Source organism: Orbicella faveolata, unplaced genomic scaffold, assembly GCF_042242905.1.
Source record: "Orbicella faveolata isolate gen_17 unplaced genomic scaffold, um_ofav_v1 contig_47, whole genome shotgun sequence".
Taxonomy (NCBI): domain Eukaryota; kingdom Metazoa; phylum Cnidaria; class Anthozoa; order Scleractinia; family Merulinidae; genus Orbicella; species Orbicella faveolata.
In genome coordinates, this window is record NW_028301577.1 from 24,351,620 (window position 1) to 24,364,935 (window position 13,316).

The following is a 13,316-nucleotide window of genomic DNA, read 5'->3' on the forward strand; positions in this document are numbered from 1 at the left end:
AGTTCAGCTTGAAGGAGTTTCTTGTTTATAATCATGGCAATGACCAGAGGCGTTCTATTCTGATTTTCAGTTTATCCGACAATCTGAAAACCCTATGAAGGTTGTTACGCCATTATCGCGCTTTATCAGTCACTTAAAAAGTGTTGGATAATCTTTCCAGACTCAGCGGGCTCGTGCTCTAGTTTCAATGGCATCCAATGTGGATGTAAATTTTCTCGTTTTGTCCAAAATTTCCTTGTATCCATGTCTCAACTGCAAATACGATACCATGAAAAGGCATTTTACCCATCCGCACAATTCATATATGCGAAACCGCGACATATGTCTGAATTCAGTTAGGTTAATCGAGTTTGTTCATTTCTTCCTTTTTTATTTGCGGGGGGGGGGGGGGGGGATGACCCTTGATCACAGAGGACCTTGACGAAAGGTCCTTGCTGAGAAAATGTCCTCTGTGTTACTACTCTCTCTTGAAGCCAGCATTGGCCAAGAAAAAAGTCATATTTAATTTCCAAACTATGAAATAATTTACTTTTTTTTAATATACTCTATTTTGTACAATTAGACGCCCCCTAGGACCTCTGTTACACGTTAACATGGCAACATGTTTACATTAACTATAGCATTAATCCAAATAAATAATTTCTTACAAAACTTGTAATATCGTATTATATTTCATTGGGATGTTAAGTTTTCTCATCAATAAATATATTAAAATCTGTTTTATTACATATGTCAATATAAAACTTGTCTGTTTGATCGTTAATGCCTAAATTCTGAATTGCTCCTTAAAACTCGAGCGGGCGTCGTCATTTCCTTAAATTAAAGCGGTATATCCTTATTCATTAAGAAAACATCATAAAATAAACTTCCATCGGTTGAACTGTAATATTTTGAGTGCTATCATAAGTCAGTCTGGCTGTGGGCTCGCTGTAAATTCGCACGTGGAAAAATCCACCTCCAAGTCCAATGTTTAATTAACTGAACCGTTGTCATTTGCAATGCTCAAAGCTATGCGGCGCGTTCTTTCATAATCCAAGCACATCCGAGACTTTTCTAGTCTTTTTCTAGATCCAGGAACCAAGAAGCTGAAGGTGTTTTAGTGATTGAGTGTTCTCCTCCTCTGAACGCATTCTGCCATGGTGTCTTTTATAAGCTGTTCATTCAGCGCTGTATTGAATTCAACCAACCCGCTAAGCCGGTCGAAGATATCATGAGAATACTTCAAGTTGAAAGTGCTAAACCGTTTATTTGGATCGTTAAACAGCGGGAAGTCGCCGGCTTTCTTTTCCTCTTTTGTTATTCTGGGGATTCCTGTAAGAAACAAAAAGTTGCCACATGAGACAAGACAAAAGGGTTTCAAAGAAGAATCACGGGCGTAAAGCATTTCAATGGTAACAAAATTTCAAAAATCGTTGGTGGCTTGATCGGCTGCTGTCTAGGCAAAATATGCATACGAGCCAAGTGGCCCATCAGGCCGGCGCTTATCCCGGTTTCTGTAGCATGAAGCAACTAGGAGTATTTCTACTTCCCCCTGGATGGGATGCTAGTCCATCGCAGGGTTACCCCCAGCATTAAATTCGCCAGTACCCATTTATACGCCTGGGTGGAGAGAGGCACTGTGAGAGTGAAGTGTCTTGCCCAAGAATACGACACAATGACCCCGGCCAGGGCTCGAGTCCGGACCGTTCAATCCGGAGGTGAGCGCACTAACCATGAGGGCACCGTGCTTTCACTGCTGTCTGTTAGCGCCTAGATTCCATCTTCTCTCCTGTCAAACCCAGTAGGTGGGTCATTCATTACACAACTTAGTATGAAAGGCCGGAAGGGGATAAACTCTCTTACCTGGCCTTACGAAGTCTCTGTAAGTCTTGTTGACAAGAACAAAGTGCAGCACTATAGGACACTTTGGGTTAGTGGGATCTTTGAACACATAACACTCTTTCCAGCCCTCTCTGTCAAACTGCTCGTCCGCGTCGATTGGCGGGAAAAGAAGACCGTTACGCTTGGCCCAGTCCTCCGCTAATTTGATGTTCTGAGGAAAAAGCAATTGTTTGAATTTAGTCAAAAATAAAACAGCCACAAAATATACATATGTAGCTGTATTTTCATTACTGCATTGTTTTTTGCATAACAAAATGAGTTTAAGGAATAAAGGTGGCCTTTAACAATCAGCAAAGATGATAATGATAAAGATTCTTACGTTGTCGACAATAAACGATCGTCTCTAAAACGAGATATGTCACTATGTTAATGCTTACATCAGTTCCACACCAATCCGAATTGGTTATAATACCGGTAGATAACATTAGCGGCTAGGAGTATTGCCAATCCCCTTAGATGTAATGATTTCCGCCATCCCCTCCCCAGCATTTTTGACTTGTCTGGTTGTCCTAAGAGGTCTTTGGTACCCCATGCATTGTACTGGGTGAAAAGAGGCTTTGTTGAGATTGAAGTGTCTTGCCCAATATCAGTATAAAATAACCGTAACTGAATGACCCTGGCCAGCGTCAAGGTCACCGTGCCTCTAATTCCCAAATGTAATAAAATAAAAAATAGTTCATTGCAGATATGACGTGACTACCTTAAAAGGTCTTTCCTCATCCTTCTCCCGTGCACTGAAGTCAAATGACAGGATAAGATCGACGGACCTCTGTTTTCTCAAGAGTGGTGGGTAAGGAGAATTAAACATCAATCCAGCATCAACCAGCTCCATTCGTTTTTTATGGATACAAATGTTCTCCTTTTCCAAAGAGCACATCCCATCAGCGCCTTCTGGGGACGCTAAAATACAAACGTACAACTATCAGTGAGCAGCTGGTATTAACGCTAAGAACGGCAATTAGCTGGCGTTGTAATCTGTTCCAAACTCCATCGTGCTGTCACATCACTGAAAAACAGGCCATTTTCCGAGTTACCTTGTGCCTCAGTGTCAAAACGAGTCTTAGTGTGAAACCATTCATATGAAAACGTGTTCCGACTACAGGTTCATTTTGATGCAAAAAAAAACCATTTTCACATGAAAGGTTGTGCACGGAGACTCGTTTTGAAACAGAGGCACATGGTAACTCGAAAATGGCCTATTTCTTCCACTGGAAAAAAAAATAGCTAAATAAAGCCATGTGTGTGCTTTGTCATAAATACCTTGTGGTCCACTGAGTCCCAGCCCTCGCAGAAAGTTGTGAACAAGCCCGGCTCTTTTTGACCGAGTTTGGAGTCCAGGCAACTTTTCAAGCACATAGTCAATAACTCTTCTTCGGAACTCCTTCTTCTCTGTTCTCTGGTTTTTCGTGGCTTTTCCATCCAACTTGTGAGTTTCTTCATCCGCTTTAACATCACCTTGTAGTTTGGCCATGAGGGCGCTTTCAGCATTGTCCTTTCCCTTCTTTCCTTCCAAGGCCACAACGTCATCATCATCGTCATCGTCTGAATCGTCATTGTTGTTGCTTCCAGAGAGAAACTGTTTTTCTGTTGAAGAACGAGAACAAGAGCGTTAGCCTGCTTGACTACACCTGTTACATCTCACTGGATAACAATTAAGAGGCAAGGAAGGCTTTTGATAAAAACATTTCCTAAATACAGTTTCTGACCCTTTCTCTAAAAAACTGTAATGGTGGTAATTTTGAAAACATTGAGGAGGTGGTTGTAATGAGGGAGGGGGGCGGGCTGGCTTCCATTCAACCTCACGGTTACCCTTATCCTCAACTAGTTAATTTAGCGGCCTTTTTTCTGGTCATCCAAACCCTATTCCGCATCGTTTTCTCGTTTTTGACAAACCCAGACCTCTCTCTTAGCAAGCCTAGTAACATTCTCAACAAAAACTTAACAAGTACAGTTTTATAAGGAAAATCCTTATTGAAGATCACAGAAGACGAAAACCCAGGAAGACGCTCTCCTTACCTAACATTTCTTTTTCGTTGTCTTCTTCTGATTTTATCTGTTTGTCTTCTTTCAAGACTCGCTGTAAAAGAATTGCGTAGAAACTGCCCCAGATTCCTAAAGACAAGAAACATTCAAATGTTAAGTATTCGCCTCTCAGTTCAAAAACGTAACTGAACGTAAGCCAAGATGTGACCATTTATGACTGAGAGTCTGCAATAGCGAGGTGTGTAAATGTGACAAGTCGATCATTCTACAAGCAGTCCCTATGGACCAGGCCCCATTCACCTTGCAGGTAGGCTAAACTCCCAATTTTCTTTCGCGCCTCGTCCTCAATCGTTGCGAGGCCATATCTAATTTTCGATATTTTAGCTTCTTGTGTGGGACTGCTCGTAGTCTGCAAATGAGCCTTTTGTCTGTCAAATGGTTATAGCTGTTTGCCAGCTGTGAGTCCAGATCATCATAACCAGGTCAAATCAACTTACCTTGCAGATAGTAGAGCGGAGATTCTGGGAATTTCTCGATAAGTTTTCCGCAAAAGAATTTGCTTCCAAACAGTTCAGTCCTCATGAATGTGCCATATTTATCCATTCCGATCTCATAGGGAGTGAACTCCACCCATTCTGAAGCAAAAGAATTAAAAATTACGTCTTGCACGTAAAATAAGTCTGAGGTCAATAACTGTTGTCTCACCTGCAAGAGACTGTGCTGATACGTCTCGTTTGGAGTTAATAGCGGTGTATATCGGCATGGGAACGGCTGCTTCTCGGACTTTCTCTTGTTGATGACTCAGCTTTACTGAATTCTTTTTCTGTTCAACAAAATAAATAGAACATACTGTCATTTTTAATCAAAGTTCCTTGAATGTTTTGGAGCTAATAAGGCGAATAAAACTGAAATTAAAACTGATTCGAGGGGTGAACCGTCAACTAGTAGTAAAGCCAGTCACTCCAACGAAAAGACAACACATTCCCATAGTTGCTAGCTGTGCATTCGATTCTTATTAACATTAGTTTGCACATCAAGGCAACTCTCAACTTATTTTCTGTTCCCCACCCGCTAACTGAACACCCTGAGATTTCTAAGAGGACCTCTTAGTTTAGCTTACCGGCCCCAGCAGACTCTCTCCAACACAATGGCCATAAAAATCTGTCAAGCTGACAGGTTGGCCTTTCTTCCATTTCTCGGTGATCTCTTTAACGTACTGCATTACCCTCCTGGGGGTAAGTAGCCACATGGGTCCCCACTGAAGATGTTCCCTGATATTCTTTTGGGTCTCCGTTGGGTCGATGTTTTCGCCCGCAGTTTGAGAATACAACAGTGACAGACCCCTGAAGATAAACCACAAAATAAAGCATCAACAGCAGTTTTTGGGGAGCAGAAAAACAAAACAAAAGCATCAAATGCAACACAATGTTTTCCACGGATCTGATCCACGAAGATGCTGGAGGTAAAACCTGTTCACTTACCAGGCAGAACCGGATAAACCAGTTAGATAAGTGACGCAGTTTAACAGGTCCATCTCGTCCAGGGCCCGACATGCTGCACTAAATCCCGTGGTGGCTCGGTAACCTCCTCCTGATCCAAGAACGGCTATCGTAGGAACCTGGAGGCGACAACCGAATGTTAAGATATACAAGTCGAATCGTCAGCGATGCCGAGCACCATAAAAAGGGTATTAGGAGCTTTGAAGGTTGTTAACTAATGTTAAAAATATAAATTCTCGATAATGGCTTCCACACATTTCTTTGAAGTAAGCTTTGAGGATTTGTTTGTGCATCACGACAATTCCTTAGCTGATGGTTTTCTTCATTCTCCTAACTTGTATATAAGGCGAGGTATTACGTTTGTTAGGAGATATTAGGTGATGATCACTACCAGGGCTCCACAGAATATAAGTACTTCACCTCATCCATGGTTTGTGGGCCTTGATCTCCCAGCATTTTGTTCATGGCTTCAAATACTATAGATTTTCTCTTTTCCCTAAATTCTTTTTCTTCGTCACACAGATCCGTACTGTAGCGCAGGTCTGAATATTGCTCAGAACTGAAAAAAAAGAAAAACCTTCGTGATAAGAGCCTTTTTATGAAATACGTGCAAAAGAAAATAAAAAGAAATCTATCACGATTACATTATTAAAAACTAATTACAATTAGTTTGTAATACTTACACTTTTGATGCCTCTAAGATGATGTCAACCTCAGAATACTGAAGGAAAAAAAGAAATGAGATTTCATAAGATATATTTTCTTTAGCTTAATTCTCAGGATCTTTTTAATCAGGTGATAAATGTGATATTGCACGCTGGGCACTATGCTTCATCTTCAGCTGCCTCCAGTAGCACAACTAACATTTTAACTCAAGATTAACTGAAGTGGAAGGTGATAAATACTTGCCTCTCCAAATTTTAGCGTTTTTGACTCTGGTATACCGAGTCTTATATTTCTCAGTGGTAAGCATACTGCTTCGCCAATCTGATCATCAGCATCGTAATCTTCATCCCACAACGTAAGCTCTACAGGAAAAATCAGTCAGATGGGATCAGGGCAAACTTAAGGTGAACCATATTATGAACTTATGATAAACCTTATAAACAAGGCCTTGTTGTACCTAGATTTGCGATACAAGCACTATGATGTAATACACCGTCTGTAGCATAACCTGCAGACACAAACAGATTTTCGCCTGCCTTTTTTCACGAGGTGCACCTACAGACGGAAATCCATCTATGTTCGCAGGCTCTAGCTGCAGGCTATCGATATCGAGTCCGTCACTTTATTTCCGCATTCCATCATTGGCCGGCCATCTTGGAATAGCGATTATGACGGGTGGTAAATGGATAAAGAGAGATGTCTCTGTGCTATTTTGTCGTCTCGCAGATTTTACTCTCGCAACAAAAAATGGGTCCTATGGAAGCAAATTGTGGTAATTAGGTGTCGGTTGCTATCTTTCACCAACCTAAAACGTTTTCTTGTTCGGGATCAATGTGGAACACGAACGGTTCTTCCTTCCACACAGGGTTCTTGTTGTTTGACACGCATTTTGTTCTTTTGACCATTTCAGGCGAGGTGGGAATTCTCATCATCAGATAGGGATCTGGAGTGTCAACTGTAAAGGAAAGGAACGAATAATTTAGAAAATTAAAATGCCATGACTCGTCTGCGGTGCCATGTCTAGTTATAAGTATAAGCCAGTAAGTCTGGCGACAAAGCCTTTTTTGCCTGAGGTCTTTATCAAAGAGATTTAAGTGGGCAGGATCGCTCGACTTTTCATTCTTACCCAGGCTCGCGGATAATATGAAAGAACGGAGAAATCGATCAACAGGCCAAAAGAAAAATAGCAGTTCACTCTTTTCTTCTCTCCTTTCGTCCGCCTTCACGCATTTTCACTCATTCACTTCTCACTCCAAAATTGAGCTGGGAGAGAGAGAAATGGCCTTATCTTCCGCCCAAACCAATCCTTTGTTTAAAGCCAAAACGACTCGTTTTTCATCGTTTAAAAGGGAAAAGAGCCGCTCTTAGTTTTCATGTAAATTTCCTAAGGCAGCGTCCACACTAGGCCCGGCGGAGAAATTTGAAAACACAGCTTTATTTCTACGGTTGGGCCTACCGTCCACACTAATCCGTCACGAAAACGGAGCTTTATTTCTATGGTTAGGCCTACTGTCCACACTAATCTGCCACGAAAACGGAGGTTTTCGAAAACGCTTTTCAAACAGGAGGAATTCGAAAACGCCGGCTTTTCGTTACAGAAAATATTTTGAAAACGGAGCTTTTTCGAAAACGATGACGTCACGAAAATCCTGTGATTTGCGTGACCGAGCTTTCCTTGATCAAACAGAAATCCAAAATGACCGGTGATTATATTGTTGCGTTTTCAAATTCCTCCGGCATAGTGTGGATTCTAGTAATACTTACTCCAGTCATACCATCCTTGAGTTACATTCCTGGCTCTTAACACCTTGATTCGAATCGCTATGCACGACCTTGGTGACGCCTAGGATTAAAATAAATCATAAATGAGTCGACAGTCAGTTTTCGTCTGGTGACCTCTTCCACGTTCGTCGGTCGAGTTAGGCGTCTGTACGAACATGCTACTCTCAAGTGTGATTTGATTCACAACCACGCGCATATATTCAGGCGTATATCTTAGCTACGTATATTTTTTTCTAGAAGACTTCACATTCCAATGCTCTCCCGGTATCAAGGAAAATATTTTCTCGAATGCTCTCGCAATATCGGGAAACTTCTGCTACCATGCACAAGAAATTCTACACTGTGTTTGTTCCTTTAAGTCGAGTTTTTGAAAGAATATAAACAAACACTAAGTCAACATGGATTTATATTTGAATGAAACTTAACAGATGGTTGTATAACTATTTTGTTTGAATTTGAATTTTAACCGTAATGACCATTTTATATGCATAAAACTTGCGCAATGTATAGTATCTCAGACGATCCTAGATAAAAAACAGAGAAAGCTTTTGAGAGATTCTTGTTGAAAACGAAAAGGAGATGACTTTCAGTTTAAGTTTCTTTTAATTTTAACTTTGTAAACGTATGCGCTTAAATGGCTACACGAATGTTGTTTACCTGTAAACTTTGTGCTAATGCACTTGTTTCTTGGACTGCTTCGTTCTTGAGTATCATTTTCCCCTCTGTAAAGAGAAAACGGGTTTGGATTGTGACCTTGTACAACGTTGTCAGTAGATTTAAAATGCTTCAAAGCTTAGAAAAGTGAATTTTAAACTGTAGAAACTGAAACACGAAACCGCGCGTGTTGATCACGTATGTCCGCCTGACACGTGCAACGCGCTGCCTACGCAGCCGAGCAAAACAAGAACGTGAACAGGAAAGGATATGCACGCATGACTCAGCGGCCATTGTTAAACGCCCACGACACAGCTTTGTGTACACTAATGCTCGGCCTTAAGATCCCACGGTGCAATTTACTGTATTTATTTTATTTATTTATTTTCTTGTTCGTTACTAGTGGCTACTGATAAACTTGTTAGAAGCAGTGTACATTCACAACGCAATTTTACGTGAATCTTGCCAACACACAGTTAGGAAAAAAGTTACACGAAAGTTTATAAGCGTTTGACAACAAATAAAACTTGTTTTAACTTTCTCGCAATCGTTGTAAAAACTGTTAAACCATGTTAAAATTTTCCCAGCGATTGCAAAAGAGTGTCTCACTAAACGCTTTGAATTGTTAATTTAATGCCAAAACAACAAGATCTCAATCTTGATTTTAACGACAAACATGAATAAAAGCGACTGCTATTGCATCTTACCTTGGTTTCTCTCTCTCCAGTGGCTTGTTTCAAACTCTGCCGGCGAGCAGGGCAGAACTGGTATCTCTGAGACGTTTGTAAGATTCAGGTAAGCAACGATTATGAAGTGATCGTACAAGAGTGTCGCTTTTTATTCGCTTCACAGGCAAGCCCTTTGACGTCATGCAATACGAACACGTAATACTGAACAATGCCAGTAATTCCGTGATCGTGATTCAATGAACTTCAATTGAATGGGTTTTGTCACACTACCAAGCTCGCGTGTGATTTCTAGTGATCTAAAGCGGAAATACCATGACGAAAATCGAGTCAAATAATTAGACATTGCTTAGGAGCTGGTTTCGAGGGTAACCATGTAAACTGTAAGGTTAATCGTGACTCGACCTACTTGTAACTTTTACTTGTAAATGCAAATTGCTCGATCACGCGAAACTTTTCCCAACCCAATATCATTTTTAAATACTCAACATTCTTACGATAAAAAATATATTGAGCTCTCGGAGAGCTGCAGTGGATTGCAAAAGAAAGATTCCCAACGCGCCAAGTCATTAGTTGAATTTGGAAGTAAGCGATCGTGCATAGATCAAACGGACAGATAATACTAAACCGCTATTACAAATGATTTTTATAAACATGGGCTTTAAACTGAATACTTTACTAATTTGAACTTACATTCATTGAATAATCAAATATTGGCTCCAGCGGGTTTCTCACTTTCGGGCCGCAGAAAATGCTTTTTTACTGTGAAAATACATGGTGTAGAGAATCGATCACGCAATCGAATACGGAAGGCACGAATATACAGATCAATTAAAGATCACTAAATTCTTCAACCGCAAAAGGAAACAGAGGAAGGACAAACTGGAATAAAGGAAAACATCCTCAATTTATTGATTTCAGTTGACTTGTCTTGCAGTTAAAACATTTGCTTCTTCTGTGTTTCAAAGTTAGAAGAGATGACAAAGAACTATGTATGTTTCCACTACAAATTCTGTAAAGACATTTCTTAACGTCTTCCCAAATCACTCAGTCGTGACTGAGATCTGGAGCGATAACAGCGGGGATTTTTGTCGTCTTTTTCCGCCGGCGACACTTCCGTAATATAACCCTCTCCACCTCTTCGCCTCTGTGCCAAAACTGCCATCTTCACGTCTGCACAAAACTAACAAACTTAGTGTACAATGAGGGGCGATAATACCTCGCTTTGCCAACACTAAACTTGTTGCCCATTTTAATGAAATAATTGCTCTCTTGTCGGCTCCGTTGAATCTTGTTTTACATAACTTTTCTCGTCTCTCTGACGTCAAGCATTGAGTAAAGGTAACGGATAGAGGAACTAAGTAACTTCACGCAGCTTCCGGTAAAACGTTTCTAAGCAACGCCTTTAAACAAGTGTTTGCCTTTAACCTTTCAACCCTCCCACATCAAGAATCTTCAAGTGCAGGCTACCGGAAATTAACTTACGATGCAAACAAAACGAAAATTTATTTGCAGTTCCTTAGTTCAAATAGATCGTCACACTCAATCAATCAATCACATCTCAGAGAAGGAAATGTTATTTTCGTTTATTTTCAAACGATTTGCGTGTCGACTCGTTTGAAGTACAAAGTCAAGCAAATCTTTTTTTCCCTTTTCAATATTCTCTTAACAGCGACTGACTGCTGTGCTTCTGATTTCATTTACTTCACATCACATTCTTCCTTCAGGTTGTTACAAGCCAGGTCTTTTCTATTCCAGCTAGTATATTTGAAGAAAACTCAGTTCGCAAGCCTGAAACAAAAGGGGTTCTTTAAATTTTAGGCTGTCTGGTAGGATTCTATTGGGTTGTGTGCTCACGGTCGTTTAGTTCTAAAAGTTCAACAACAGAGTTTGTTGAACGTTACTTACTAGCTGAATCATTTTGAGCTAGAGGAAGACTCGTTACTAACAAAAACCAGGACTTCGTTTGTCCTGGCATTTTCTGTTTCGTTAATCCCTCTTAGTTGCGCTGACTTCATGAATCTCTAAACCAGATGAGATGCTCGACAGCCTGAAAAAACGAAAGGAATTCTGGTAGTTATAGTCAAATGAGGACAACGTGCAAATCCGCTATTTCACCCGTTTCCTCGAGTCAGAGATAGCTGATCTTAAACCTATCCTATTGCAATGACAGAGCAATTTTCCGGTCCACTTATTAACACTTAAATAAAGTTTGTGCATGTATGCATGCAGTTTAAAATGTCCATTACAGTTTATTTGTGATTAATCACTGGTAACCATGTTACCCGTTGCCTGGACCAGCGATTAATTCATGCCAGCTACAAAATGATACCAAACACAGACGACTGTTTTGCTGCTGTTACATGACAACGAAGTATGCGTGTATCAACTCCACGCGGAAAACAAACTAAATTCGTAAAAGACTGACCGCAAAGTTGTCCGTGATACTCCACACTACGCAGAAGGAATTTGAAAACGCAGCTTTACTTCTCCGGTTAGGCCTGTACCGCCCACACTAATCCGTCACGACAACGGAGCTTTTCGAAAACGCTCTTCAAACCCAAGGAATTCGAAAACGCCAGCTTTGCGTCTTAGCGTGGACAAAAAACATTTTGAAAACGGAGCTTTTAGAAAACGATGAAGTTACGATAATCCTGAGATTTATCTACTCGAGTTTTACCCAAACACAAATCCAAAATGACCGGTGATTGTTGCGTTTTCAAATTTCTTCGGCGTAGTGTGGACGGCAAACATTTGATGCGTTTTCACCCCCGTTTTGTGGACGCGGCCTTGTAGACATGCGAAATTGACTTCCGCCATTTTGCGTGGGTCAGTGACTGTTCGACATAAAAATAATCAGCGAGAATTCAACTAAAGGGAAAAATATCCCAGCTGAAACTTCGGTATTGCCCCACTCAAAAATAACTGAATCATTTGTTTCTTTCCTACGCAGTGACCGTAAATGACGTCAATCATTTATAATCAGTAGTTAAGTCGACAATTGTAACATCTTTCGCTCCTACACAAGTAATTCTGAATGTTATTTTTTAAAACTGTTTGTTGACTACATTGTAGTGTAAACAGCTGTTTCGACAAAGGTTGTCTCACAAAGGCGTAAAAGCGTACGCGACAATGCTGACTGGTTTTATTGGTCGTAATAGTTTATCGTTTCTTGGTTGAGGTTCACGGTGTTTCAGCAAACAGGAACTGATTGAGGTGAAGCATCAATACACTTGTTAGAGCTGTTTTCTACCATTACTAATAAGACCTTTCGACATTGCCGCCTACCCTTTTATACTTTGGAAGAACAGTCTTTCTCAAACCAACTGTAATTAGCAGCTTTTCATTACCAAACATGAAGGATAAACTGAATTTATCCAGATGCCTCGGTTGAAGAGCGCCATTCCCAGGTCCTCCACCTGTTGTTAAGGAACAACAGCTCATTTCGTTTATAATTTTAAACAAGGAAGAAAACCCAAAATATCGCACACGACCGCAGTCATCGTCCGGTACTCTGCCGGACAATTGGCCTTGAACTTCCTTAAACTTCCTTGAACTAGCAAGTTAGCATGACTCACGCCTAAAAAAACTGAACCACTCAGACCTAAAAATTAATTTTACTGCCTCCATCTCTTTCTGAATTAATTACTTTGTGGCTCAAGATTCTCTTATTAGTACAGTAACTTACTGTTTAACAAATTGCATTGAATTTGAAGGAAAACTCAAACTAATAGCTCTCGGATGTAATGAAATTGCCGAGACTGAATCGACCAAAAAGATCGACAGGCCGATGGCGAAGAATGCAAGCGAAAGACAACTTAGAGAACATTAAGTTAATTTTTTTAAGATGCACTATTTGCAATGTAGCTCGTTAAATGGACTTGTCAAAAGTTATTAGTTCTACTGTGTTTTGCTGCTTGCGGCCAAGTCTTTATGTGTGTTTTCTAGCCTCGCGCGGCGCGATCCACGCGAAAAAATAATTGAGATTTGCTCGATTGTTCGGCACAGTGACTCGCGAGTTTTAGTTAAAGGAAAGCCACAAAACCAGAGTATTAAACAGGTCGGGAAACATCAGAAAAGCTCACCATTTACACTGTGAGCGCTTTTGTTGTTATCATTGTTTAAAGCGTTATATTTGCAGAACTATTTCCGTGAGAACTTTCGA

At 40.5% G+C, this 13,316-nt stretch overlaps 1 protein-coding gene across 1 annotated transcript; it reads right to left on the bottom strand.

Annotated features, from left to right (window-relative positions):
• Positions 1 to 500: 500 nt before the first annotated feature.
• LOC110061052 (cytosolic phospholipase A2-like) lies at positions 501 to 9,418 on the bottom strand. Its single transcript, XM_089279317.1, has 16 exons — positions 9,173 to 9,418; positions 8,469 to 8,533; positions 7,794 to 7,872; positions 6,835 to 6,984; positions 6,273 to 6,391; positions 6,047 to 6,084; positions 5,784 to 5,922; positions 5,346 to 5,482; positions 4,985 to 5,207; positions 4,570 to 4,687; positions 4,362 to 4,499; positions 3,898 to 3,993; positions 3,142 to 3,465; positions 2,582 to 2,781; positions 1,843 to 2,032; positions 501 to 1,311 (listed from the first exon to the last, which is right to left on the bottom strand). The coding sequence occupies exons 2-16, from the start codon at positions 8,523 to 8,525 to the stop codon at positions 1,097 to 1,099; spliced, it is 2,223 nt and encodes a 740-aa protein (XP_089135443.1). The 5' UTR covers positions 8,526 to 8,533; positions 9,173 to 9,418; the 3' UTR covers positions 501 to 1,096.
• Between the last annotated feature and the right edge of the window lie 3,898 nt (positions 9,419 to 13,316).